This window comes from Oryx dammah, unplaced genomic scaffold (assembly GCF_014754425.2).
Source record: "Oryx dammah isolate SB20612 unplaced genomic scaffold, SCBI_Odam_1.1 HiC_scaffold_25, whole genome shotgun sequence".
Lineage (NCBI taxonomy): Eukaryota > Metazoa > Chordata > Mammalia > Artiodactyla > Bovidae > Oryx > Oryx dammah.
This window is the reverse complement of record NW_024070209.1, coordinates 74,175,503-74,202,017: the sequence shown is the minus strand read 5'-3', so window position 1 is coordinate 74,202,017 and position 26,515 is coordinate 74,175,503. Positions and strand designations below refer to the sequence as shown.

Below are 26,515 nucleotides of genomic sequence, written 5' to 3'. Positions count from 1 at the left end.
TACATGCACATGAACACAATCATTTCCTTTTTTTTAAGCTCCCCAGGTGGCTTCGATGTCCCCCTGGATTTAAGATTTTTTTTTTATATACGGACCATTTTTAACGTCTTTGTTACAATACTGCTCTGTTTTATCTTCTGTTTTTTTTGGTCACAAAGCATGTGGGATCTTAGCTCTCAGACCAGAAATCGAACCCACATCCCCTGCCTTGGAAGGTGAAGTATTAACCACTGGACTGCCAGGGAAGTTCCGATTCCTTGTACTCTTAAAAGCATTTTGAGAAACCGCGCCTTCAATGCCTGGTGGAGGACTGGCTATAACTATGTCCTCAGCATTTCAGTACAAACAGAGAACAGAGCAGGGGCTCAGGATGTGTCCCCTGAATCAATGTTCTCGTAACGTAACTGGAACTGGCTAAAAATTTCCAATTAGAGGGCATTTTTAAAAAACTCTTAACTTTAGGTCATGAAATTCAACTAACAATACATAATCCAAATGACAGACCAGTTGTAACTGTCAGGAATTTCCCCTTGTTACTAATTTAAAACAACTTATATTAGGGGCAAGTCAGTCTGTAGACAAACCACACTGTAAGTAGGTCTAATTTGTTTTCCCCTTACAAAAGTCTTTTAGAAAATTCTTTTTATATTTATAAATACCTAAAAGCACACTGAGCATTACAAAAATAAGGAACTCATAAAAGCATCCACAAGAAAATTACAGCTGTGGCTCCTTTGTCATCTGCCTGCCCTTCTTAGAAATAAATGACTCTATTCTACTCTTAAACAGTGCTTTCAAAAAGCACTCAGACAGAGTTAATAAATAAGACAATTATTTCTTGATTTTCAATAGTAGGCTTTGAGAAGACAGTACAAAAAGTATAAAAGTCTATTTTCTTACAGTAATGATAGATTTCAAAGCTAAATGCATTTAAAAGTAGAACAGGCTTTGTCCATTTAAACGATTCAGTACTTGTACCTTTCAAATTGATTTTGGATTATAGTTATATACAAAACAATTAGTCCATGTTTCTCCAGTTGGCCCATGCCTAAACTATAAAAAGAAAATTACAGCTATCTCCTCCAAGCTGCTGAGCTATGATGAATGTGGTAATAAACATACTATTTCCATGCAATGGGAGTTTGTGATTATAAGACTAAGCATTAAGTATTTTATTTATGACAAAGATATACTATGAGCTAAAGTCCAAAATATACACAGACATTTATTAACTAAAGGGAAAGAATACATAAATACATCTTAGACATGTAAAAACAAATACCACCACCCTGGCAGCTGGCTCTCACATTTCTAACAATGCGTTATCATCTGAATGACCATTTCTAGAATAAACCTCTGAGGACAAGGTTACCAATACTGACAAAGGCATTTCACTAACTGTAAACCAAGTATCATTCAAATGTACTCATGTGCTTAATAACCAGTTGATGTCAAAAAACATTTTATTCATTCACTCAACACGATAAGCTTTGGTTTCCTTATCTGCAAAATGGATACCTACCTTCACTGAGTTATTATGTAGATTTCATTAATAGGCATTCAGTAAGTAACAATACTCTTAACAAGTTCCCCTGATGGCTAAGCACTGGATTGGTCACTGGTAGTATTGAGAATATCAAAAGGTCCTCATTCTCAAGAAGCTCAGTCTCTAGGACCACCTACTACTGAATAATTCTTGAATGGTTCAACTGCTGTTTTATTATTATCTTTTTTTCCTGGTATAATATAGGAAAAATTTTAAGAGAAAACACTGACATGTTTTACTAAAAGCTACAAGTTTATTAACATAATATATTCTAACATATATCAGTTTCAAGTGGGTCTTTTTCAATCTCAAATAAGAAATCACAATATTCAGCATTTAAAGAAAAAAAAATAGTGGTGGTCATTCACGGGTTTTAGTCCAAAGTGAAAATGCAGAAAACGTTTACTTTGGTGGATCTGTGTTGATACCATATTTCTCCTTAAGAAGCTTCAACTGTTCTTCCTTCTTCTTTGTGTCCATCTTCTGAAATGCCTGAAAGTGTAGTAAGGACCAAAGTTAACAGTTACTAACCTACAGTCAAATGAATTTTACCAATAGCACTAGCTAGAAAATAACTCTGGAGATACATCTCCCCTAATGGTACAACCCTTCACTAACTCTTACATGGGTTCCCCAAGTGATGAGGACTGTGGCTGTACTTACCCTGTTGGCATTATAGTACAAAACCACAAGGTATCTGTTACAAACATTGAATCCTGACAGGTGATCACATGCATTCTTGGCATCAAAGATGTCTTCATAGACCACATAAGCTGTTCCTCTAGTTTCAGGTGTATTCCCCCTACAAAGTTGAATTGGACTTAATTAAAATACACATTTACCTGAAAACCTTTAGGGGAAACAGATATTATGGACAGGTATGCTGAATAAGCCTTTAATTTCTTGAATTAGGAAATTTTTGTTTTAAGTACCATATCTCAGATGAAACTTACTATATTAAGAATACTAATATGGTTACTAAAACAATAGCAGCAAAGAACCAGCTTGAAACGTTCAGTCTTCATGTTCACTACCCTAAGAGAGAGCAGTCCTCACATTCACTTTCCTACTTCTCATACTAAGAATCAATTTTTAGTCTTACACTGGTTAAGTATAGTACCTTAGGAGTGACAGCTGTTATTACCAAGGATGTCTAGGATACAGCTTTTCTCAATGTGCATTTATATAACAGAAATAATACGTTTTGGTTATTTACCACACTAGTCCCTTGTTTCTAAAGATTTTGATTTTCTCCCTCACTCTAATTCTAGTTCCAATTCTTAAACACAAGACAGTCTCCATCAATGTAGGGATCAAATGTTTCTGGGTAGTATTTTACTAAAGCTTATAAAATCCATAAAAATAAATTTTGTGTCTGTGGCAGGAGTGGGGTTGGAAGGAAGCCCCTACCAAAACGGCAAAATTAAAAACAGTCAACCACCATCCTTTATGACCAGGACAGGTGTCCTCCAATGTAAAGAGAGCGCTAATGTAGTTTCTTCCATTTTCCTTAGAAGATTCTTTGCTCTTTTAAAACAAGAGTCAACTGCTAACTTTCAGACATTCACTTTTAGTTAACATCTGCACTTTTATGCATTACACAGCCCTCTGTAGCCAGGGAAAAGGGCCGGGTTTCTGGAGGGATTGGGTTTGAAGTGTGCTTGTTGGTAGGGTACCTGTGAGTCAGAGAAAAATGCTGGCAGGTGGCTGGACACGGAAGCTCATGGATATGGAGCTGCTTCTTGTGTAGGAAAGCTATAGGGCTGCCACCTCCTCTCTTCACACCAACTTCAGGTGGGGAGGAGCTAGGGAAGAAGTGTGAGGAGCAACAAACTGCAGGTGGCAGATGGCCATGTGCTTATGAGTGGGGACAGCAGGCAGAGGTCCTGTTCAGCTTATGCTCTGGTAAGCTAAAGATGGATATCTCCTTGCCTCCATCTGAGTTCCAGCCACCCAATGCAACTGCACAATAAGGTTTATCAACTGCCACAGTGACTGCACAGGGTCAAGGGAGGCAGTGGGCCCACGGGAAGGGGAGGCACCTGCCTAGATTTGATCTAGGGTGAGACTACAGTTTTGGGCCCTGGTCAGAGCTTGTGCTTCCTGTAAAAGGGAGAGGTGTAGGGGACTGAGGGGGTTGGAGGGTGCCAGGACCATAGATGCTCTCACTTTGTCAGACTGCATGGGCCTGATGAAGAATTTTATTATACTCATTGAAAGTAACAACTGACTTTTAACCATTTTCAAGAATTCTTATTCTTGAAATATTGGGGAATACTCAAAGGAAAAAAACACTGTCCCAAAGATTTTCCCCAAAAGTCCACTTAATTTTTATTTTGGAATAAAACCATTAAAAAAAACACAAAAAACCTAACGATTTAAGTTCCAAAAGGGCAAATAAATGTTTTTTTTTTTTTTTTTTTACTCCTACAGTGAGTGCTATGCATACAGCAAGTGCTAATAAGCATCTGAAGGACGGAGATATACTTTTTCCTATCAGTTCTCACACACATCTTTTTTTCCAGGAAGCTAACAAAACAAGAGCATCTCTCTTTTTCCTCTTACATCTTCTTAGGAAGTAGAAGCAGGACAGGCACTAAACCCATTTTAAAGATGCTCCATCTCAAGTGCCCCAGCCCCTAGTTATCAACCTAGTATCTTGAAATCTGCACTGTAATTTTAATTAAAAACATATACTTGGTACCTACTATTAATATATGTTAGGTGCTGAGTCAACAGTATTTTCTTCTTTTGGCCACACCACACAATTTATGGGATTTTAGTTCCCTGACCAGGGACTGAACCTGGGCCCTCGGCAGTGAGAGCTTGGCTCTTAACCACTGGACCACCACGGAATTCCTGCAACATTATTTTCTTATCAATGGTAAAAGCTTAAAGTAAAAATAAGGAGATCTACTCATGGAACAACCTCTCTGAGCTTCAGCTGTTTCATGTGTCAAATAGTGACATCCTCCCTCACACATGGTTTTAATAAACAAAAGATGTAACAAGTATGAAAGAGCTTTAAAAAGTTCAAAGCACCGAGAGTCTGCTACATGCCAGGTAAGCTGACAAACTGGCCGGGTTTGCCCAAGACTGTCCAGGTCTGGGCACTGAAAGTCCACTGTCCCAGAAAACTCCTTGGCTCTGGGCAAACTGAGAAGGCCACTCACCCTACTGCTGGGTGCCACAGAGCATGCCCACAGCTACAGGACAGGAAACATCTGTTCCTCAATCAATAACTTAGACCCAAGTTCTTGCACACCAAACTTTTATGAATTTATTCAACAAATATACATAGCGTTCTTTCTACATGACAGGTGCTGGAAATCCAATAGTGAAAAAGATGAGCATCATCCCTTCCTTCAAGGGGCTCTTTTCATGTAGGAGAAAGATATTATATAAATAAATACAAAACAGTTGCAGTTAATGAGACATTAATGGGAAGATAGAGCTTACTTTAGCTACGGTGGTCTAGGAAAACCACTCTGGCATTAAAGCTGAGACCTGAAGAAAGAGGAGCCAGAAATGAGATGAGCTGGGTGGAAATCCACCCCAGACAGTGGACTGAAAGTTCTAAGGCCCTGAGCTACTCTGCAATCTTTATCTTGACTTAACTCCACTAATCTCTTAATTGTATATCAATAAATTTTGTTATACCTTCATAAATACACTGCCACTTTTATATTATTCATTTACTTACAGGCACCGGGTGCTTAACATGTGCCAGGCACAACAAGAGTTGTCAACATAAGTGAAAAGAATATATGGTTACCTGCCCTGGAGGAATCCAAAGGCTGGCAGGAGCCGTAAGTGAGCACACAGTCAACAGCAAAACCATATGACAACTAAGAGAAGAAGCTATGAGAGCACAGAGACGGGGTAGCTGATGCACATTGGGAAGGAAATACTCAAAGTGTGAACTATCTAATTTGATCCTCTGGGAAATTCTTCTAGAAAGATTTTATATCATAGATAAACTCCAGAAGGTTAACTATTTTGCTGTTTCATATGACTAGCAAGTACCCAGTTAGTATTCGAACCTAGGTTATCATACTGCCTCCATGTTAAAAGCTGAAAGGCACTATCCATTCAGATTATCTTCTAGGTGAGGAAAAAGCCAGGCAACTTGTCTAGAGTCACATGATTCATCCTGAAGCAGAATCTTGTCTCCTGAACCCCAAGTCAAGGGATCTTCTGTATACCATTCCTGTATGTCTCAAGCAGGAGTTCTTACCTAGAGCTCATGTACCCACTGAAATCACATGTTTGTGTGTATTCTGCAGAAAGGGTGCAAAACTTTTATCAAATTTGGAAAAAAAAGAGTTCCTTAAAAGGACAATTGGTCTATAACACTTCATCTCAGTTTTGAGTACCAATGATGGTACATTTCTAGCTCTTCGTTTACTTTTTGGAGGAACAGTGATCACTGAGAAGGAGAATCCTCAAGATCTCACAGAGTTCTAGAAGTCAAGAAGGAACTCTCAAGTCATAAAAGAATTCCAATGGAAAATAAAATCTTTAGAAATCCTCTTAGATGGACTCCTAGTTAATTTGCTCATGTATACTAGTTAAAAGGACAGCAGCTGTGGTACTATGCAGAGATTCAATTTAGAATCACAAGATTTTATCACTAAAGAGCTGGGTGAAACTAGAAAAGTATTGATACTTTTACTCTCTGAGCTTTAGTAGCCTCACCTGTGAAACAGACACCCTATCACTTCCACACAGGGTTGTAGTGTCGGTGATGCAAATAAAAGCACCGATTAGGACAAATGGCATACAGAAGATGTTCAATAGATATCATCTGAAGCCCCAATCTTTAGATTAAATTAAAACATGGATTTATAATTACTTTGCCCTATACTTCTAAATCTTTAACAGAAAGGTGTAGTTGAAAAAAAATCATTTTTCTGTTACTTTTATATCTCTTTACACAACTTACTCAGAAATTTTGGAGTCAGTAAAGGAGACAGTGAAGACTTGAGAAAACTGAGTAACCACAGTAGAATACTTCTTTACAAATAGTAGGTATATAAAAAATGTCAGTTCTTTTTCTTCCCATCTGTTGCCTTCAAACCACTCATTACTACTTCATGCTCTCTATAATTTCACAACTACCATTCTTGGCTTTCACTGAGTTGGATCATGAGGGTCTCTAGGCTTAGTCTCTAGCCTCTTGGTAAGGCCCTCTGTCAGCTGTTAATTCTGAGTTATAAATTACACAATCATTTCTCTAAATGACATTTCAAAAGTTTCATTAAGACTCACACTCTGATTTGACGAATAGGTCCATATTTCCCAAATATATCATACATTTCTTCAGCTGTGATTTTGTAAGGCAAATTTCTTATATACAAAATCCGATTTACTTCTGGTGGAAGTCGAATCTAAAATGAAAGATAATGGATTATCATTATAATCAGAGGCAAGAGTGCTACCGTTTGAAAAATTGTCTCATAATACATTCTAAAAAAAAGATACATAAATTTATACACCAAGAATAAGAATTATAATCTGACATTAATGAAAATGGCATGCTTTTGGGAAAAGCAACTGGGTGCTGGTTATAGGGAGGGCTGTTGTGAAATCGCTCAGTCGTGTCCGACTCTTTACAATCCCATGGATTGTAGCCTACCAGTCTCCTCAGTCTATGGAATTTTCCAGGCAAGAATACTGGAGTGGATTGCCATTTCCTTCTCCAGGGGATCTTCCCAACCCAGGGGTCAAACCCTGGTCTCCTGCATCGCGGGCAGACGCTTTACTGTCTGAGGCACCAGGGAAGGGAGGGCTGTTAGTAGGAACTAATAAGAGGCTATTAAAAAATCCAGGACTTCCCTGGTGGCTCAGATGGTAAAGCGTCTGCCTACAATGTGGGAGACCCAGGTTCAATCCCTGGGTCGGGAAGATCTCCTGGACAAGGAAATGGCAATCCAATCCAGTATTCTTGCCTAGAAAATCCCATGGACGGAGGAGCCTGGTAGACTACAGTCCAAGGGGTCGCAAAGAGTCGGACACAACTGAGCGACTTCACTACTACTATACTACTACAAAATCCAGATTTTTAGTCACTACAGGTAAACAAAGATATCTAACCTCATTTAAAAATCCTCAATGCTACAGACATTTGTGGGAAAGAACAAGGGAACTGTTTCCTGTTTGCTGGATAATAAAACTCCCATTGATGACCCTTCTCTGGCCTCAGAAACTTGTTCTATCAATGATCCTCTCTCTCCTTTGAATTTACAGCCTTTTCCTCACCATTGGCTTCTTTTATTCGTCACGTGAACAGTTGCTTATATACTCCCAATTGTCACACAAAATAAATACTTTGGATCCCTCTTCATTCATTCAAATATTTAGTGAGTACCTTTGTTATATATATACATTAGGATTACAGAATGAAAGGGAAAAAAGAGCTCTCTACTTAGTACCCCATCTTGCTCCTTTCTTTTCTTTCAGTCAAGCATCTGAAAAGATGCAGTGTATATACTCATTGCCTCTTATTCTTTACTTCATGACAGTCATTAACCTCCCACAATCTAGCTCTACCCAAGCACTCTGATGAAAATTGTTTTTATGCACTAAGACCTTTCACTTGCAGTGTTCAATTCTCATCAGTTCCTCTGAGGCTTCTGACACTGTTCACTATCACCTTGACTATTCCTGACACTCTATCACCTCGGATTCCTCCTAATTCTCTGGCTAATAGTCCTCAGCCTTCTTTGGCCATTAAAATAGGATTTTCCAAAGAGTTTTATCTTTAGACTTCTTGTATTTACTCTTCATATACTCCCCTTAACTCTACATTCCTTTGGTCTCTTAACTACACATGCTTTCCACACTAAGTTGATGACTCCCAAATATGTATCTCCAGTCCAGATTTCATTCTTGTGCTCCTGGTTAACATACTAATTACATACTGGACATTATTAATGTGCACAATAACTATTAAACCAGCATCTATTTCAGGCATTAACAATAAAGTGTTGTATAAATGGAAGAACAAGATAACTTAGCCCTCAAGCTATTAGTGGCGACAAATGGTAAACAAGTACAATCAAGTTTTAGACATTAAGATTTAAGGTTCAGTTCAAGTAGATAATAAACACTGTCAATCACAACATACTTCTCTAGTAAATATGCTTTCTAACTCTGCAAGACACTATCACATTTTCTCCTCTTTCCTAAAACCTTACAATCACCACTCCCTCTGACATATCTGAGTTGAACTGTATCCTCTCTTCCCTGCTCATCCCAGGTGATAACCTTGGCTCTTGCTTATTAGAGAAATAGATATAACCAAATGGTAAATGCCTTATATTAAATCTTCATTTATCCACATTCATCCACTTTCCCTCTCATTGCTATGATAACCCCTCACCTACCCCAAACTACCGAATTTAACCCATCTTTCTCCTGCAACACTGGCATACAAATACACCTTATATCACACATCTTTAAAAATAAAGCTAACTGTCATCCAACGTTTATGTACATACATGAAAACTTGTGGAAAAGCTATCCCTATTTTCTCAATTTCTACCTTTTTTTCATCCCACCGTATTCCACGTTTATCCACTGAAATGATTATCATCGAAGTTACCAAAAATCTTCACCTCACCATATTCAATTATGTCTTCAGCTTAGTATACGTCTCAGAAGCTTAAAGCTGACCACTCTCTCGAGACAATTTTTCTTAGGTTTCCATAACACCCCACTCCCTAATATTACAATGTAAGCAGCAAGTCTTTTTTTTTTTTTAATTCATTATTGTATCTCCAGTACTTAAGACTAGTGTCTGGCACATAGTTTAAGTGTTCAATAAATACGACTGACTTATTGGATCCTCTCTCAAGTCTGGAACATACTAAGGTGCTCAAAAAATATCTCTGAAAACATTAATGAAGGATCCAAAAACTCCATAATCTGAGGATACTTCCAGGTTCCAGCTGCCTGTTAAGCGTAAGTAATTTACCGGGGGTTCAACTGCGCTACTGACTTTTAGGCCGACGAGAAGATCCTGATGCCAGATTCCAGGTACACGTGAAGCAACTTAGGCTGTTAACATTATCACTGACACTAAGATAACAGACTCAAAAGCAACAGTGACGGAAATGTGACTCTAGGAGCACATCCCTAAGGTCAGGGCCAGGATGAAATCTCCCCTCTGACAGGTAACTTCTAATCCTTCCCGCCGAAGGGACAAAGGAGGGCCAAGAATGCTCTCTGGTCACGCCAGCAGCCAAATGCTCCCCCTCCTTGGCAGAAGACCCCAACACTCACGTTCGCCCTCTTGGCCGCTTGCATCGCCATCTTGGCGGGCTGATGAAGTTACCGCACCAAACACCTGAATTCCTCCGCACTCCTCCGGAGCTCGCTCACTTTCGAGCGCAACAAGGCATCAGATGCAGGACATCAACATCCAGACTCCGCCGGAAGCTGTTCTGACTCGCCGGAATATCACCGTCTCACGCCGAAACGTGCTGACGTAGCTACTCTTACAAATAAGACTCCAGGGCAAAATGGGTCTGAGGTACTTAACGAGGCCGGAAGGTTGAAAGGCGAGAGTCCAAGGCACTTCCGGGCTCTGAACCGGAAGGGGCGTGGCCTGGGCTTAAGCGTTCCGGTCGGGGAGAACCACGGAAGTTGGCTGAAGGGGGCGAGGCCTGAGGAGAGCTCCGCAGGGCGGAAGCGGGCCTCGCGAGGTGGGTCTGCACCCTGGTGAGTTGCGGGAAAGGACCAGCAGTGGAGTGGGGTCCCGGGCTGCAGGCCGCGCGCTACGTGCGAGGGGACGTGTGCGTGCGTCCGGGCCTCTGACAGTGCGCGAAGCCGAAGCCGAATCTGCAGGGTTCTGGCTGGTTGTGTTGTGGCCGATACTGTATCTGGTACTCAGAAGCCCTGGCGCTAGCGCAGGCCCCCGAAATTGAGCATGAGCCGACCAGGCCTCTACTCTAATCTCCGCGACTATGCCTGTCCCGACTCCCACCTCGCCCCCCAGTCGGTGACCGCAGTCCACGCGCCACTCGTCAAGTCCACTCTTTATTTCCTTAGACCGGCTTTATACTGATAATTTGAGGAGGCTGGGGGAGAAATAGGGGGTTACAGGCGAGCCTGGAGTGGCGCCCGGTCGCCTGTGTACAGAGTTTTCTCCAAGTTTGCTGTCGGAAGACTGGAGAGGTAGCCTTGTCTTGTACTACCCCCTTCTTCAGTGGGGCAGCTCCAGGACGATTTTGCCCACGTTCTTGTTAGTCTCCATGTACTCATGGGCTTCTTGAATTTCAGCCACGGGGTAGACTCTGTCCAGAACCGGCAGTAAGCGTTGAGGGCCTTCCGTGGAGAAGTGGGGCAGAATTTGCTCTGTGAAAGCCTTCACCAGCATCTGCTTGTACTTAAGGAAAAGAAGACCATCAGTCTGGACGGAGGCCTTTCTTTCTCACTCCCCACCCTGCTTAGCGTTTCTGCTTTCTCTGAAACTTGTAGATATCTGAAGTCACACAGGGGTATGTAATAATCACCTCACTCCTAGCATGTATGTGCATGCCTCTAGATTTGTAAGCTCGGTTCTGTCCCAGGTAAAGATCAAGCCTGGAGAAAATATTAGTGTCACTGAATGCTGAAGGACTCTTTTAAATAAAGACTTCAAGCAGGAGGCAGCCATAGAGAGGTCTTATATAGGCTCAATTCAAAAGAGATACTTAACCCCTGTTATCCCCAGTAGGTGTGAAACCCTGTGAGGAAACATTCCCAAAGCTGGCACCTGCTGGAATGCCACACGATTTCAGGAATGTATAATCTGTTAAAGGTAGAAGCTTACTAACCTTACTTACCTAAGAGGTTTTCTTAGCACACTGAGAACAGTTCTGCCTTTGCAAACAAAAGTCTTGGTACTATTAGAAATATTTCCTAATATAGTCAAGGCTTTGTTCATTTTATATGAAGTTTACATACTATATTAAGTATTAGCCACCCTTTTTCCAAGATGTTGAGGCCTTTATCAACCAATTTTAAATAGTTCTTGAAATTGGGTTACCAGTTTATCCACAGAGGGGCAGGTTTTTACAGGCTTTCCAACTTAATATGTGATCCTTTCTCAGGATTATGTAAATGAATCACACTTTTCTGGATAATAGTTAAATCACATGTTTTATTTTCACTCATCACTCACCTTTTTGTCCCTAGATCTTAGAAGACTGGTGATCAGACTTCCCCTTTTAAAAAGTAGCTTTGAAAACAGAGGCCCGCTGATGACAGCTCCTCCCAGCAGACCATAGAGAACCCAGTGACCATCAAGAGCCAGGCAGTTGACATTTTTCTCCCAGTAGGAGCCGCCTATGCAGTCTAGAATGAGGTTGACTCCAGCACCTCTCACATGAAACACAGATTTGTGATGTTAGTCAGAATCAGAAAGATTGGTGCAAAAGAAGATTACATGGCATGTTTGTGGAAATACGAGTATAAATATATACAAGTGCAAGCAGTAAATCTATAGGTTGGAACTCAGAACATTGCTTATAGAACCATGGTTGTAAATGGAGTTTAGAGAGCTGAAGTCTATCATATATATGTGACATAGTTCATATTTTATGATCCCTGCCACAGCAAGAGGGAAATGGGACAACACCATGATCTTGTATTTTCCCTCCACATAAGTAGAGACCCACTGGCACCCAGGGGAATAGGGGAGATCCATCCCACTGGCACCCAGGGGAATAGGGGAGATCCACCCCAGCCTACAGTACAGGCTAGTCCATATCTAAGTTATGAAGTGTCTGCACAGGGTTCTCTGAATCATGGCTTTGCTAGCTTTCTTTTTAAATCTTTTTGATTCTTGTCAAAAAATAGAATGGGATGAGCCAAATATAAACAGATTTGGCTCTGGAATATAGAGGCATACACATCTGCTTACCCACTTAGGGAGCTACCTACAAGAGCCTACTATGACCAGCTGCAAACTAGTTTCTACCCCTATCTCCTTTTAATTCACTACAGAGTGACTGGTTGGGAAAAAGAGGTCCTGAGTAATTGCAGGCGAACTCTGTGTGATTATTCTCTTTGTAAAAAGCATATGAATCATATCACTTACAAGAATGCCCATGAAAATCATCTTAGTCCTAAATACTGCCTGCCTGTCTCCAGTGGTCAAACTGTAGAGTACTAGAATTTGGCCTGGGCAGGTGTTGTGCTTTTAGCAGAGGGAAAATAGATCCAAAGGCAACTTTGTGGCTGGTGAGAATTTTATTTAATTATCTCTGAAACTCCTGCTGAACTGCAGAAGCTTTGTTTACCTTTAGTGAATTTCATTGTTGCTTCAGAAAAATCCTCTTCTTTGTAATTGAATCCAGCAGCTGCTCCAAGCTTTTCTGCTATTTGAAGTTTCTCCTGGGAACCAGCTGTGACCAAAGGAGTAGCCCCAGCCATCCGGGCAAGTTGGATGGCAGCTGTGCCCACACCGCTTGCTCCTGCATGGATTAGCACAGAGTCTCCAGCCCGAACATTTCCTGTGATAGAAAGTATAGGAACCATTTTCTTTACTTTGCAGCTGCTATACCTTTACCACATAGGTTTATTCTACCATGATCACCTGGCCCTGGGACCACCAAATGTGAAATCTCTTGCTGTCTTTTTTAAAAATTATTTTTATTTGTTTATTTGGCTGAATTGTGGCATGTAGGATCTTTGATCTTTGATGCAATATGCAAATTCTTATTTGTGGCATGTGGGATCTGGTTCCCTAACCAGATTGAACCTGGGTCCCCTGCATTGGGAGCGCAGAGTCATAGCCACTGGACCACCAGGGAAGTTCCCATCCTTCACTTGAGAGTGAAGCAGCCAATCTCACCTTGATGCTCTTAGGCCACCTTGGTATACCTTCTGTCCATTACAGCTCTGCTGCTGCTGCTAAGCTGCTAAGTCGCTTCAGTCGTGTCTGACTCTGAGGGACCCCATAGATGGCAGCCCACCAGGCTCCCCCGTCCTTGGGATTCTCCCGGCAAGAACACTGGAGTGGGTTGCCATTTCCTTCTCCAATGCATGAAAGTGAAAAGTGAAAGTGAAGTCACTCAGTTATGTCCGACTCTTAGCGACCCCATGGACTGCAGCCTACCAGGCTCCTCCGTCCATGGGATTTTCCAGGCAAGAGTACTGGAGTGGGGTGCCATTACCTTCTCCACATCACAGCTCTACCACCCTTCAAGTCCTTCTATTCCAGAAAGCCTTCTCTGACCTTTGCCCATATCAACCTTTCTCACCTTAAGCTTCTGTTGTAGTTTGTAGTTAGAGACAGGGCCACCCTTCCAAACACTGTGGTTGTCTTCCTAGTTAACACTGATTTCCCCAAAGGCAGAGACCCTCACGTGAGCTCTTGGCTGGCCTCAGTGGGAGTGAGGGGGAATTAAAGAGTTGGTTGAATGGCTCCATCTGCTGTACTAGGGCTCTCAGAGAGTTTAGCAAGACTGAGAAGCAGGGACTACTACTGGGCTTACAGTGTGAAAATGCACACAGGCCTTCTATCCAGTGCTTACCAGGTTTTCTATCTGCTAACCATGATTTTCAGCCTCAATATCAAGCCATTGCTACACAGTATGAAGATTTGATACTAAGTAGGGGGTGCTGGGGTTGGCTATTGTTCAGTGGCCAAATCAAAGCTGCCCTTCAGGACTGCTGGGTTTTGAGGTGGCTGAGTTATGAATAAATGAATAAATTGAACTATGCTGTATGGAGTGAGCATGGGGTGGGCTGGTCCTTACCCACGAGATGTAATAACTGGAAGGCAGTGAGCCAGGCCTCTGGGATGGCTGCAGCCTGACACATGGTCAGTCCTGCCGGGATGGGCATGAGGAGCTCTGCAGGGACAGTGACATACTGAGCCTGGCCCCCGCCAGACAGCAGGGCCATGGCTGGGTCCCCAACCCTCCAGGGTCCCTGGCAGCCAGCTCCGAGCTCTGCCACGTGTCCAGATGCTTCAAGTCCCAAAATGTTGCTGGCTCCTGGAGGTGGGGCATACTGGCCTTGTCTCTGCAGAAAGAGGACACACTAGGTAGTAAGCATGATCAGAAATCTGTGTCAGCATCCCTGGCCTTCCCATAGCTCCCCTCCTCCCCCTTTAAGACAAAATTCAGGGTAAAATTAGGTTTTTTAAGTCAAGAAAAAAGAGAGGGGAGGTAATTTGTTTCATACAAATAAGAGACTAGGTCCCATAATCAGTGGATGTCTAACTTGTGGTATCACTTCAGTCCTTGTATCATCTAAACCCCTTCTTTTACAAATGAAGAAACTGAGGCCTGGTCAGGGGAACCAGGGCAGCAAAACAAGTTAATAGCAAGACTAGTAACTAAACCATGGGTTTCCTAATGGTATATCTCATATATCAAGTGCCAGGCTCTGTGCTCATGCCTCACAATTGCCAGAGGCCTGAGACCAGAGGGACTGAGCTAGGAGTGTGCATCAGAACAATTTGAGATGCTTTTTCAAAGTATACATGCCTGGATCCCCGCCCTATTTATTTTGAATAAGTGCCCCTGTGATTCTGGTGTACATTTCTTAATCACTTCAAAAAATGCAGGTGGCCCAGTTTACTGTGTCAAGAAGAAGTCGGAAGAAAGTTCTTAAGAGCACTGCCCCCTCCCAGCTCTGGAACCCTCAAGAGTGAAAAGAATACAGACTTGGGATCCTTAAGACAAAGACCTCAATCTGAATCACTGCTCCCCTGGTTAGTAGTGTGTGGCTTTGGGCTCATTGCTGAACCTCTCTGACTCTCAGTTTCTTTATCTGTAGCGTACAAATGGTGAACAGGATTGCCTGAGGAGCAGTTAGGATGCCTGATTTTCATCCAGGCAGCCCAGCTTTGACTCCTGGTGTGAGGGTGCCAACCTTTGAGGCAGGGCTTCCCTAGTGGCTCAGACAGTAAAGAATCCACCTGCAATGTAAGAGACCTAGGTTCTGAAAGGTTGCTGAACCATGAAAGATGCCAGGATTCTTGGCCTCTGGAAGAGAGGAATTCAATCCGGGGCCAGTGACGAGGCTTGATCACTCAGAGCTTCTGTGTAATAAAGTTTTATTAAAGTATAGAAGAGATAGAGAAATCAGAAGGGGGCAAGAAGAGTGCCCCCCTGCTAGTGTTTAGCTGGATGTTATATAGCTACTAGCAAGCTGTTAATTATAGAAAGGAGATGTCTCAAAACTCAGCACCAAGCCCCTCACCCACAGCATGCCTTTTGAGATAACATTGGCACCAGGTGAGTCATCCCGGGCCATAAAACCATTGACATGAATCTTGAAGAAAGACAGGTTTCCAGGTAAATATATAGTTTCCATTAACATAGATTCGGAGAGCAATGTATGAGTAAAACATGCAGATTTGTCAAGTTGGTTCTGAGTCTTAGGTGGAACCAACTTGAAAGACGGAGTCTAGGGTAAATACATAGTTCACTAACATAGCTTAAGACAAACATTTCTATAAGAAAAATGCATTGGTTAGCTCAAGGTTTGAGAAAAGTTCAGGTGGAACCAGGTTTCATTATGGCAACACAGAATTTTAAGAGAAACCTCTTTTTAAATTTGTATAGAGAAGGGAAAAAAATATCTTAACACTTGTTTCCTCCTGCCACTTAGAAAAAAAATGTCTGACACCTGAAGCCTATTTCCTCCATTTGGAGACCCCTGGCCTTCCCTGGAGAAGGGAATGGCAACCTACTCCAGTATTCTTGCTTAAAGAATCCTGTGGACAGAGGAGTCTGGTGGGCTACAGTCCGTGGGGTTGCAAAGAGTCAGACAAGACTGAGCTGATGCTTTCACTTTTTCACTTTCAAAGGAGATACAGGGAGGTCTAACACCCAACCCGCCAACACATCTGGAAGCCTGAGCAGACAGACAATGGGGTGACACAGGGTGGCCTCTGCTGTGCACATCCCCTTTATTTTGTGTAAACAAGGGAGGCTAAATGGTTCTAGTTACAGAACCCCGACAAAGCAGCTCATGATGGCCGTTAATGGCAGTGCCCAAAGTCTCCTTCACCTGTCTGGTGAATGTTTATTAAAGACCACTTGCCCTGCTCAGTCCCAGCTGCTGCCAGACCCCTGGGTACCTGGAGTAAGTCTGCCCTGTTCAGGGCGCTGGCTGCCACCTTCAGGAGGACTTCACCCTCGCCTGGGCTGGGCTTGGCCACTTCCTTCAAGTAAAGATTTTCTGGTCCTCCCGGCTTGTCAAAGTGCACAGCTATCATGGTCTCTGAGGACACACAGGGTACAGCAAAGTTCTTTTAGTGGCCTAGTGCCCCGCTGCCGGCCAGCGGCCTCCCTCAATCCGTCTGGCCGTCGGCCCCTGCTCTCCTTCCAGCGAGGCCCCTGCCGCCTCCAGGCCAACCCCGCGCGGAAGGCTCAGGCTGGGATGGGGGTGCAGGGAGGCCGGCCGCACCGACTGGCTGCGGGCGGAACAGGAAAACACTGAAGAGCATGAAGCAATTTTCACTCCCTCTGAGTTGGAATCTCCCACCTGTCTGGATCGCTAGAGCCTGCGTGATCTCCTTGCTTGCTCCAGGCCCGGCCTCTCTGCTGCTGTTGCTGCTGCTCCAGGTGACAGGGCGCGGTCCTGAGCGCCCGGCGGGTCCTAGGAGGTGGACGGCTGCACTCTGGGTAGTGCGAGGGGTGGGGTTGGCCAGAATCAACCCTCCCCTTCCTCCTCTCCCTTGAAAATGCAAAGCTGCTGCTGCTGCTGCTAAGTCACTTCAGTCGTGTCCGACTCTGTGCGACCCCATAGACGGCAGCCCACCAGGCTCCCCCGTCCCTGGGATTCTCCAGGCAAGAACACTGGAGTGGGTTGCCATTTCCTTCACCAATGCATGAAAGTAAAAAGTGAAAGTGAAGTCGCTCAGTCGTGATTTTCCAGGCAAGAGTACTGGAGTGGGGTGCCATTGCCTTCTCCGAAATGCAAAGCTAGTGGCGGCAAACAGATTTTTGTGAATTTTGAGCCTCTGGAATCTAGTCCTTCCCTCGGTTTAGCGCGAAATGCTGTTACAGCACTCAACTTTGAGAATCATTCCCTCTCTAAGGGAACTAGAACCAGAACTCTTGGCGGGCGACGGGTCCATTTCCCAGCCTGGCCAGGCTTTTGGCCGGTTTGTGCTGTCAGTCTCTTTCTGTCCTTGGTCTCTGGAGTAAGGTGGGCAAGCAGGGTGCTTCTGAGAAAAAAGAGAGGAACACTGGGGGAAAAGAGGATAAAAGCAGTCCTGGGATTCTTTAAACTTCTGTGGTTTCTCCTGTCTTTCCTGAGGATGAGGGAGTGGCCCCTGGAAGGTGCTACCCAGTGAGGCAATTTAGCCTGGTTAAATAAAAGCCGTATAAATGCCTATTAACATCAGGGTTTCTCAGCCTTGCCACAGTTGACATTTTGGACTAAATAATTTTTTGTTTTGAAAGACTTCCCAGTGCAGCGTGGGGTGTTTAGCAGCACCCCTGGTCTCCACCCACTAGATACCAACAGCACCCTTCTCCAGTTGTGACAATAAAAAATGTCTTGACATTGCCAGATATCCCCTGGGGAGCAAAAAAACGCCTGTTCCTGGTTACAAGCCACTGGATTAGAAGACTATACATGTATGTGCACATGTATAAAAAGGTAACTTTTTTTTTTGCAGTGCCTTATAATTTACCTCTTCACATGTGTTCTCTTATTTGAGTTTTATGACACTTCACTAAGAAGGAATAAAGATGTATCAACAGAAAGATTAATTTGGTTTCAAGGGGCACATAGCTGATGAATGTCAGAGCCAGGAATCAAGCTCTTTATCTCATGCTCCTGCCCAAGGCTCTAGAGTAGAAGGAAGGACTGCCTGGGGCAACCATCTGTCCCATCAATTACAAATGCCCTTTCTCTTTACTTACATCCCTCTCCTGAGCATTCTTGCTAGAAGGCTACCCAAATTACATATTTTTTATAGGGCCTGTTTTCCAGAAACGCCTGTCAGCCACTGTCCCTCCTCTTGTCATCTGTGTCAAAACCACTATTGCAAGAAAAGGGACAGAAGAAGCCCAACAGTGTATTCAGAGGGAAGGTCCAAAAGGCCAAAGGAGGCCTTTTCTGGAAACTTTGTGGTGGGTATTTTTTGCTACTTTTTTGGGGGGTAGGCTCTAGTGTCTCAGAGGGACCATGTCCCAAGGAGGGGAGGAATTTACACTGCTGCTGCGGCTGCTGCTGAGTCGCTTCAGTAGTGTCTGACTCTAGCGACCCCAGAGACGACAGCCCACCAGGCTCCTCCATCCCTGGGATTCTCCAGGCAAGAACACTGGAGTGGGTTGTATACTGCTGACTCCCTGATAATTAAAGAATAAGACCCAAGGGACTTCCCTGGAGGACCAGTGGTTAGGACTCGAAGCTTCCATCACTGATGGCATGGATTCCACCCGATAGGGGAACTAAGATCCCACAAGCCACACAGAGCACCAGGCATTATGAAAATATGTAATTGTCCATCTCTGAGGACACTAACCTCCCAAAGGGTCAATAGAGAGCTCTGCTGGAAACCACAAAAACAACTTGATTTCCTTAAAACATCTGTGCTCCAGCCCTTTTTTGTCAAAATATAAGTTGTGGAATTGGGTGGTAAATTTTAAATGACTGGTTGCTGCGGCAGTATTGCACAGTCCACATCTCTGGCCTTAGAGGGACTCCCCATAGGTTCATGTTTTAGCAGAACAAGCAAGATCTGTGTTAGGAATGAGGTGGAAGCATGTGTCCCAGAAACCCAGCTGATGTGAGGGTACAGCTGCTGCTGCTTATCCTGAAAGTTAAATGGGGTTGAGGGCATACTCTCTCTCAGATGTCCTCTGAAGGGTTCTGCATAAACCAGCAGCTTCTGTGGTAACCAAGCCCAAGCTTGGGCAGCCCAGCAGCTCAGTGATGACAACTGGTCCTTGCCTAGAGGAGCTGGGGCAGTTCACCTCTGGATACCATGCCAACTTCTGTGCCTGCCTGACTTTGTCTGGGCTCTTCCTCCCCTCTTTCCATGCGTACTCCACCTTGAGGTTGGAGGGCAAAGACTCAGGAAGGCTCTAGGAAAGGAAAGAGCTTGGAGTCAGCTTGGTGGGGCTGCCTATTTGGTTACCTGCCTCTGCCATCTTCCTGGGGACCCATCTGTATGACTCAGGGCCCAAGACAGTTCTTACTCCAGGCAGTGGTCTTCATCAATAGACAAAAAGCATTTTTAAAAGCTGCGTTCCTCATATTTTAAAGTTGATATCTAAAATCTTTCATCTTACATTTAAGGTAGTACAAAAGATATGATTTCTGGTCATAAATACTGACATTTAAAACTCATATCAGGCTTTTAAATGTATCAAGTGGAGTTGGGTTTTAGAGCAATTTGATACTATAATCATCCACTAAAAAGTACCCAGACGAGTTCTTTAACAGTTGGAAGTTTTAAAATTTCATTTTTTCCCAATACTTATATTTTAATTCTGCATAAAATTATATCCTATATTTTATGCTTTATTGATCATTCTTATCTGCAACAAAATATATATAACCTGACAGTTTAAAGTTTTCTGTGATTGTAGGGCTATAAAGTGTTAAATTTCCTCTGGATTTACTTATCATTACAATATTATTAGTTCATAGCTGATCAAAACATTATTTTGAATTACTTTTATGTTATTTAAAGTATTATTTTAGGGGAAGTCCCTTTCAGTCCAGTGGTTAGGACTCTCTGCTCTCACTGCTTAGGTCCCAGGTTCTATACCTGGTCAGGGAAATAAAATCCCACAGGCTGCATGGCATGGCCAAAGTAAAAGTATTATTTTAAATATTAATAATTATTGAATATAAAATTTTTATTGGACCATTGGTGGGGTTGATTTTTCTGAATAATTATGTCATCTGTGGATGAATATTAATTATTGCTTGAATGAGACTGGTTTCAGCATTAATCTTTTTCATTTTTATGGACAAGCTCTGAGAAATCTAATTTGCATAAATTAGAAGGGAAAGAAATTTCTTTATAGGAATGTCAGCCAATTATTTGAATACCTCTGAGTTACATGATAAAAACCATATAAGGATTTGTCATCAAAAATTATTTTCAGTGATGTATTAGCTGGAAACTTAATTAAGCCTTCCTTCAATTTTGTTGAAAGCAAAGATTTGGAAACCATTCAACCTGTAAGGGATTAGTTACCCAGTCATATGTGTCGTTCTCAGCTTCTGGGATTATTGCCAACAAAGCTTTGCAAAGATTTGTCAAATGATTATTAATATTTCTGCTTCTACTTCTTAGAGGCCCCTTGTTTAAACTGATATATTCAGGAGGATGTGGAAAGTAAAAGTGTTAATTCCAATACACTTTTTTGCTAAGACAATTGTTTGGACCAAATCCTTCTAAATATGTTTGTATTTGGGGGGGAGGGATGATTTGGTAGATTGGGGTTGACATATACACAGTACTATCTATAAAACAGAAAACTAGTAAGAATCTACTGTATAGCACAGGGAACTCTACTCGATACTCTGTAATGATCTGGGAGTAGAATCTAAAAAAGAGTGGCTACATGTATATGTGTAACTGATTTACTTTGATGTACAGCAGAAACTAATGGAACATTGTAAATCAACTATACTCCAATATAAGCTAAAAATATATATATTTTAATTGACATCTTGGCATTGTAAACTTAACCCATTTATCAACAACATCTGTGACATTCTTTTTGGCAAAGCCAGCCACCATTGTTAAACTAATCAGCCAACTCATATTTCTATCAGAAAAGGTTTCTCATTTTTCAAGTAATCATGTTATTTCATGTCCTTATGATAACTGTCTTGCTTCTCTCTTTTGAAACGTGGATGAGTCTTTCTCTCCTGGATGAATTATGATACAAAGATTTTCACTATTTCTCAATGATACTCTTTTTGATTTATTCTCATGGTACTCTTCTTCACATATGATGTATTTTTTTACAATACAGGATGAAAGAGCTCATTACATTTAAAAATAATTGAGAATTTTCCTTTCCTTTGGTACCTTGCAGTTCTTACACTCCAAGCTAAGTATTACAGTAGGACTGGGGCTGGATGAGAGTAGGCCTTTCTTTTGCATACTGCGAGAACTGGCATTAGTGCTCAATCACAACAGGTAAATTTTAGGAAAGTACATATGGAAGTTGGGGACCTGGGAAAAAAATTAATCCCTTGAGTACATTCATGCCTGTATGTACCATTTCAAGCCTTTGTGAACTATCAGGACAAAAATTTTCCTTGTTTGGAGACCCCTGTTTCAGAACATCACCTGCTCCCTAGGCACCTCCACAGGGAGCTGCCATCAAAGGGTCCCTTTTGTGGGTCTGAGTAGCTGAGCGTGACCAGAACTTTGTGGTAAGAATTGTAGGAAGCAACTAGACCGTGCTACATAGGAGGACTCTAGACAGTGAGGCATTTGCCTTGATGAAGTTTATGAAAAAGCCTTCCACTTGGCACTCAGCAGTGCAATGTGTGTATCTGGGAAATGTGAGCAGCCAAGAGGCTTCATGATAGCTTCAGTACTTTAGAGATCACTGTGATCCAAGATCAGACCTGCCTTTCGGGCTCAAAACCTCAGTTTGTCAGCATGTGAGAGTGGGTGTACAGTCTACATAACTAAGTTATAAAACTCAGATGTCAGTGTTGTAATTTAAAAGGAGAAATCATTGGCATGAGGTCTGACCCCAAAATCTCTAGATAGAGCTACATGGAAAGCCAAATGGTGAGCAGAGATTCTGGACAAGATGGGATGATTGAGATGAACTGAATGTTTAATACTTAATCTGGCTAAGATAGCAAGATATAGCCACCTTTTTACCTGGTACAACCTTGCCATTAAGACCAGAAGTGATATAATAAATATTTTTAGCCTTTGTCCCTGGTTCCCCAACTGCTGATCTCTGGAGAGGGGAGAGCGACTGGAGATTAAGTTCAATCATTCTTTCATTCTTGGCATATCCAACAATATTTGTGGGAATACAAGAGACTCATAGAGGAGTTTTCCAACAGATATGCTCTGTGAAACTATCAGTGCCTCACATTCATGCCAATGAACAACACTAAAGAAAAAAGATAAAGTGGATTAAATAATTCCAATTAAAAAAGAGAACCTCTTGAAATAAGAAAAATTGCTTCCTTAATTCATTCTTCCTTTTTAGTGTCTTCTGCCTAAACCACAAAATAAGGCATTTATTTCCTTAGGACCTATAATTTTCTTCTAAAATCATAAAAGCCATCTTTCATAGTCCTCTGATGACTTAATTCCCTTTTCTTCTTAGATAGTCTCCTGAAAGAAAACAGAATATGGTTACTATTTGACCATATTATTTACTGATGAACAGTAAATAATAACAACATGATTCATTCACAATATTAACAATATGATTCATTCATTTATTCCATAAAAATTTGTGAGTGACTACCATATACTAGGCATTGTGTTAAGTACTTGGAGATACAAGGATGACTGGATAGTTAAGACCCAGTCCCTGACTTCAAGGAGTTCATTGTTGGGGGAGACATCTATTGTCTATTATATGTTCCTAGAATCTTCCAAAATAAAAGTTTTATTTCCTCAAATTTCTAGAATTATGCACAATTTTTGATAGAGAAAAATACAAGTAATTAAAAATACAATTAAAACTCTCATAGACATATCTCATAACTATAATTTCCCAGTTCTACATTAGATCTTTATTTGAAAACGTAGACATGGAAGGGGAATCCACTTGTGGATTCCAGGAAGATACCAGGAAGCCAGCTGCCTGGCTCACAGTGATTTCTTTTTCTGTAGAAGGCCCTTTTATAGAGGATGGCCCCCAGCAGCTACATCTCTGCTCTTATTACCTTGCCCTCCCTACCTCCTATCCCCAGCTGACTGATATAAGGGTAAACAATACAATCTGAGACTTGTCAGATCAGGGTTCTAAAAGAAGAGGATGCCAGGCTTGACCATGGCACCATGAGGAAAGGAGGCAGTTTGCAATGGGATGTAACAAAGCTGACGCTCTAGGAGGAAAGACTAGAGAAGGATTCATTGTTCCAGTCCCTGGAGCCCATTTTTCCTGCGACTCAGCTGGTTTGACTGCATTACTTGCAGTCAGAAGACTACTACCACAGCAAAGAAAGACAGGCATTGGGAACAAGCTTACCCAACTTCTCTGTGGCTTCCACACAGACACTAGGATACATGCCTTCAGAGTAAGTTGCCACCAGAAGATACAGATGGGTCTTCACAACAATCACACCAGTGTTTTCCTGGATAAAAATAAAACAATGCTTTTCTCTTGGTTTTAACAACAGGACTAGCAGTTACCCTCCAGCCACACTTTTCACCTTTTCCTGACTTTCATATTCATGTTTGTTTTTGGATAATCTTACTTTTTTCACTAATTTAGTTGTGTTTCCTTAAAAAGTTTCAGACTATTGTAATAACAGCATGTGTATTCTGAAAAAGCTCCCAAATTGATTGTAGTATTTCCCTGTCCTGATGAGAACAACAGATGTCATGGAAAGGAAATATATTTGGAATTAGATCACTGGGCTTGAATCCCAGCACCTCCATTTTCTGCTGTGACTATGGAAGAGTTACTGAACCTTCTTAAGCCTCAGTTTCCTCATCTGTAAATGAGGTTACTTAGTGTATAATGTGGGTGAAGTGTGCCCAAGCCATAATACAGGGCAACCAGAAATAGGACTATCATTCCCTTAATTGTTATAGGCAACAGTGAACCAACAGTTGTTTTAAGCACAAGAGTAATACCACTTTTTAAAAAGAAGGATAATATGGAGTATGAGAGATGAGACAGTTCAGGCAAGGTTCAGTTGACAAAATCCAGAATGAATGTTTCCTAAAACCAGGCTCTGTTAGTACTTTCTTTAACATATGCCTTCATGGCACTAGACTGCTGGCTATCTCAAATACTGCCACTGCGGTAACAGGCTTAGTCTGTTTTAAAGATAGGATCAGGAGAGGCATAGAAAACTTGGAGTCAAACTCAAAAGTTTTTACCAGTTGTCTTCACATCTTGAACACTCACATTCTTGGCATAAAGAGAATAGTCATCTGCCCGGACACATTTGTAGTCCTTCTCCTTGAAATACAATCCTTCTCTTCTGGTCTTCAAAGGGTTTTTGGCAAACCCATTTACAAGTGTTCGGACATCACTGGGCATTACCTGCAGAGGTTAAACAGACTAGAAATCGGCAAACGATGAGGAACTGGCCAAATTTGACCCACTACCAGTTTTCTTACACAGGCCTGTGAGGTAATGATGGTTTTTACATTTTTAAAAAGTTGAAAAAAATATTTTGCAATATGTAAAAATACATGAAATTCAGATTTCAGTGTTCATAGTTTTATTGGAATGTTATCACTTATCTATTGGCTTTTTACAGAAAAAAGACTTAAACTCTTATGCCAAACTTGGTTTCTTCTTACACTAAATCCTGGTGATGCTACACATAGGCTCCGCTCCTGGAGTTTGATGAGGGCTGCACTGTCCACATGCTTTGTTCCCAGGAGTGTATCTAACAGTAAGTTCTGCAAATGGCTCATGCTCCCTCAGTTCTGAAAAAAAGGGAACTGCAGTTGAAATCATCTGCTCTAGCTGGCACCCCACTCCAGTACTCTTGCCTGGAAAATCCCATGGGCGGAGGAGCCTGGTAGGCTGCAGCCCATGGGGTCGCGAAGAGTTAGACACGACTGAGCGACTTCACTTTCACTTTTCACTTTCATGCATTGGAGAAGGAAATGGCAACCCACTCCAGTGTTCTTGCCTGGAGATTCCCATTGACAGCGGAGCCTGGTGGGCTGCCGTCTGTGGGGTCGCACAGAGTCGGACACGACTGAAGCGACTTAGCAGCAGCAGCTAGCTTTTAAAAGTCTTTTAAAAGATGTCCCCAAGACATTCAAAACAGCTTTAATATCAACAGCTTTAACTGAAAAGATGCAGAGTAGAGATGGTGGTCCACCATCCGGTGCCCACCAATACTAAGAAAAGGAAAACAGAATCACAGAAAATCAGTTTACACAGAGGGTTTTGAGTTTGGAAATTCACAACTCCTAACTTTTTCTATGTCAACGGTTTGTATCAGAATCACCTAGGATTAAAACAAACAAGAAACCTGACTAAATGGAGAACTACTGAAGTAAACGAGATATGGCAGTAGTTGAGTCCTCACGTTCCTTTCCCTTTGACTAGCATCAGCACCAACTATGGACACTGATGAATACCTCAGGGGTTAAAAACACCTGGTGGCTCAGACGTAAAGAATCCACCTGCAATGCGGGAGACCTGGGTTCCATCCCTGGGTTGGGAAGATCCCCTGGAGGAGGGCATGGCAACCCATTCCGGTATTCTTGCCTGGAGAATCCCCATGGACCGAGGAGCCTGTCCATGGGGTCTCGAAGAGTGGGCGACCAAGCACAGCACACAGAAACACCTTATGGAACCTAGAGCGACATTTTTCCTACAAGTTTCCAAGTCTTGGATGGTGCTCATAGGGGACAAGTTCCACAAACACTCGTCGTTCCAAGAGATCCTAAGGGCAGGCGTCCCTAGCCCGCCACTCCCAATGTGGTGATTTGGCCCTCGACAGTTCCCTGACTGAGGGAGAGGGAGGGGGTTTAAATCCGGTCTGGTTGTCTCGGGCGGTGGGGGGAGACGCACAGGAGGCCCTGAGGGTTTAGCGAAGCGCGGCGCGGGCAAACCCACTGAAGTCAGCAGCCCCTCTGAAAGGAGCCCCGCGCTCCACCGAGGCCTGGCTTGAGGCGCATACGGCCGTCAACGGACGCAGGGGAAGGCGGGGCGAGAGGGCGACTAGCCCAGCTACTGGCTGTGGGAGCTCCCCCAGCACCGAGAAGCGCTCTAGCTCCGCCCGCAAACCAGGATCTACCCGCGGGCCCGGGCGCTACTGCTTACGAGGTCTCCTCTCAGCCTGACGCGGCCGCGGGAGCGC

General features: G+C 42.6%; 3 protein-coding genes across 5 annotated transcripts; all 3 read right to left on the bottom strand.

Moving 5' to 3' along the window:
• Positions 1 to 1,772: 1,772 nt before the first annotated feature.
• On the bottom strand, positions 1,773 to 10,133 carry SF3B6 (splicing factor 3b subunit 6). Its single transcript, XM_040224528.1, has 4 exons — positions 9,833 to 10,133; positions 6,818 to 6,936; positions 2,210 to 2,348; positions 1,773 to 2,038 (listed from the first exon to the last, which is right to left on the bottom strand). The coding sequence occupies exons 1-4, from the start codon at positions 9,860 to 9,862 to the stop codon at positions 1,949 to 1,951; spliced, it is 378 nt and encodes a 125-aa protein (XP_040080462.1). The 5' UTR covers positions 9,863 to 10,133; the 3' UTR covers positions 1,773 to 1,948.
• A 442-nt stretch (positions 10,134 to 10,575) lies between these two features.
• TP53I3 (tumor protein p53 inducible protein 3) lies at positions 10,576 to 17,164 on the bottom strand. Of its 3 annotated transcripts, none has more exons than XM_040224524.1 (6): positions 16,961 to 17,162; positions 16,632 to 16,774; positions 14,296 to 14,563; positions 12,835 to 13,047; positions 11,715 to 11,911; positions 10,576 to 10,937 (listed from the first exon to the last, which is right to left on the bottom strand). In XM_040224524.1, the coding sequence occupies exons 1-6, from the start codon at positions 16,998 to 17,000 to the stop codon at positions 10,755 to 10,757; spliced, it is 1,044 nt and encodes a 347-aa protein (XP_040080458.1). In that variant the 5' UTR covers positions 17,001 to 17,162; the 3' UTR covers positions 10,576 to 10,754. The 3 variants fall into 3 exon arrangements, with proteins under 3 accessions (XP_040080458.1, XP_040080459.1, XP_040080460.1); XM_040224525.1 differs by having other exon boundaries at positions 17,039 to 17,162; XM_040224526.1 differs by lacking the exon at positions 11,715 to 11,911 and having other exon boundaries at positions 16,961 to 17,164.
• Positions 17,165 to 21,163: 3,999 nt separating this feature from the next.
• PFN4 (profilin family member 4) lies at positions 21,164 to 26,483 on the bottom strand. The gene is made up of 5 exons (XM_040224527.1): positions 26,031 to 26,483; positions 24,996 to 25,124; positions 24,595 to 24,732; positions 23,707 to 23,812; positions 21,164 to 22,841 (listed from the first exon to the last, which is right to left on the bottom strand). The coding sequence occupies exons 2-5, from the start codon at positions 25,110 to 25,112 to the stop codon at positions 22,813 to 22,815; spliced, it is 390 nt and encodes a 129-aa protein (XP_040080461.1). The 5' UTR covers positions 25,113 to 25,124; positions 26,031 to 26,483; the 3' UTR covers positions 21,164 to 22,812.
• Between the last annotated feature and the right edge of the window lie 32 nt (positions 26,484 to 26,515).

Bases quoted from the DNA above. Each gene is read 5' to 3' on its own strand.
- SF3B6 (XM_040224528.1), bottom strand. From the start codon at position 9,862: ATGGCGATGCAAGCGGCCAAGAGGGCGAAC. The intron at 2,349-6,817 runs GTGAGTCTTAAT...TCAACTTTGTAG, and splicing joins CCTATTCGTCAAATCAGAGT to GGGGAATACACCTGAAACTA. The intron at 2,039-2,209 runs GTAAGTACAGCC...CTACACTTTCAG, and splicing joins TGTACTATAATGCCAACAGG to GCATTTCAGAAGATGGACAC.
- TP53I3 (XM_040224524.1), bottom strand. From the start codon at position 17,000: ATGCTCTTCAGTGTTTTCCTGTTCCGCCCGCAGCCAGTCG. The intron at 14,564-16,631 runs GTACCCAGGGGT...CTCTTTCTGCAG, and splicing joins ACAGGGCAGACTTACTCCAG to AGACAAGGCCAGTATGCCCC. The intron at 11,912-12,834 runs GTAAACAAAGCT...TTCATGTGAGAG, and splicing joins AACAATGAAATTCACTAAAG to GTGCTGGAGTCAACCTCATT.
- PFN4 (XM_040224527.1), bottom strand. From the start codon at position 25,112: ATGAGCCATTTGCAGAACTTACTGTTAGATACACTCCTGGGAACAAAG. The intron at 23,813-24,594 runs GTGAGTGTTCAA...ATTTTTATCCAG, and splicing joins ATTCTCTTTATGCCAAGAAT to GAAAACACTGGTGTGATTGT. The intron at 22,842-23,706 runs GTAAGCTTGTTC...GTTTTCTTTCAG, and splicing joins GGAAGCCACAGAGAAGTTGG to GAGACTATCTAAGAAGAAAA.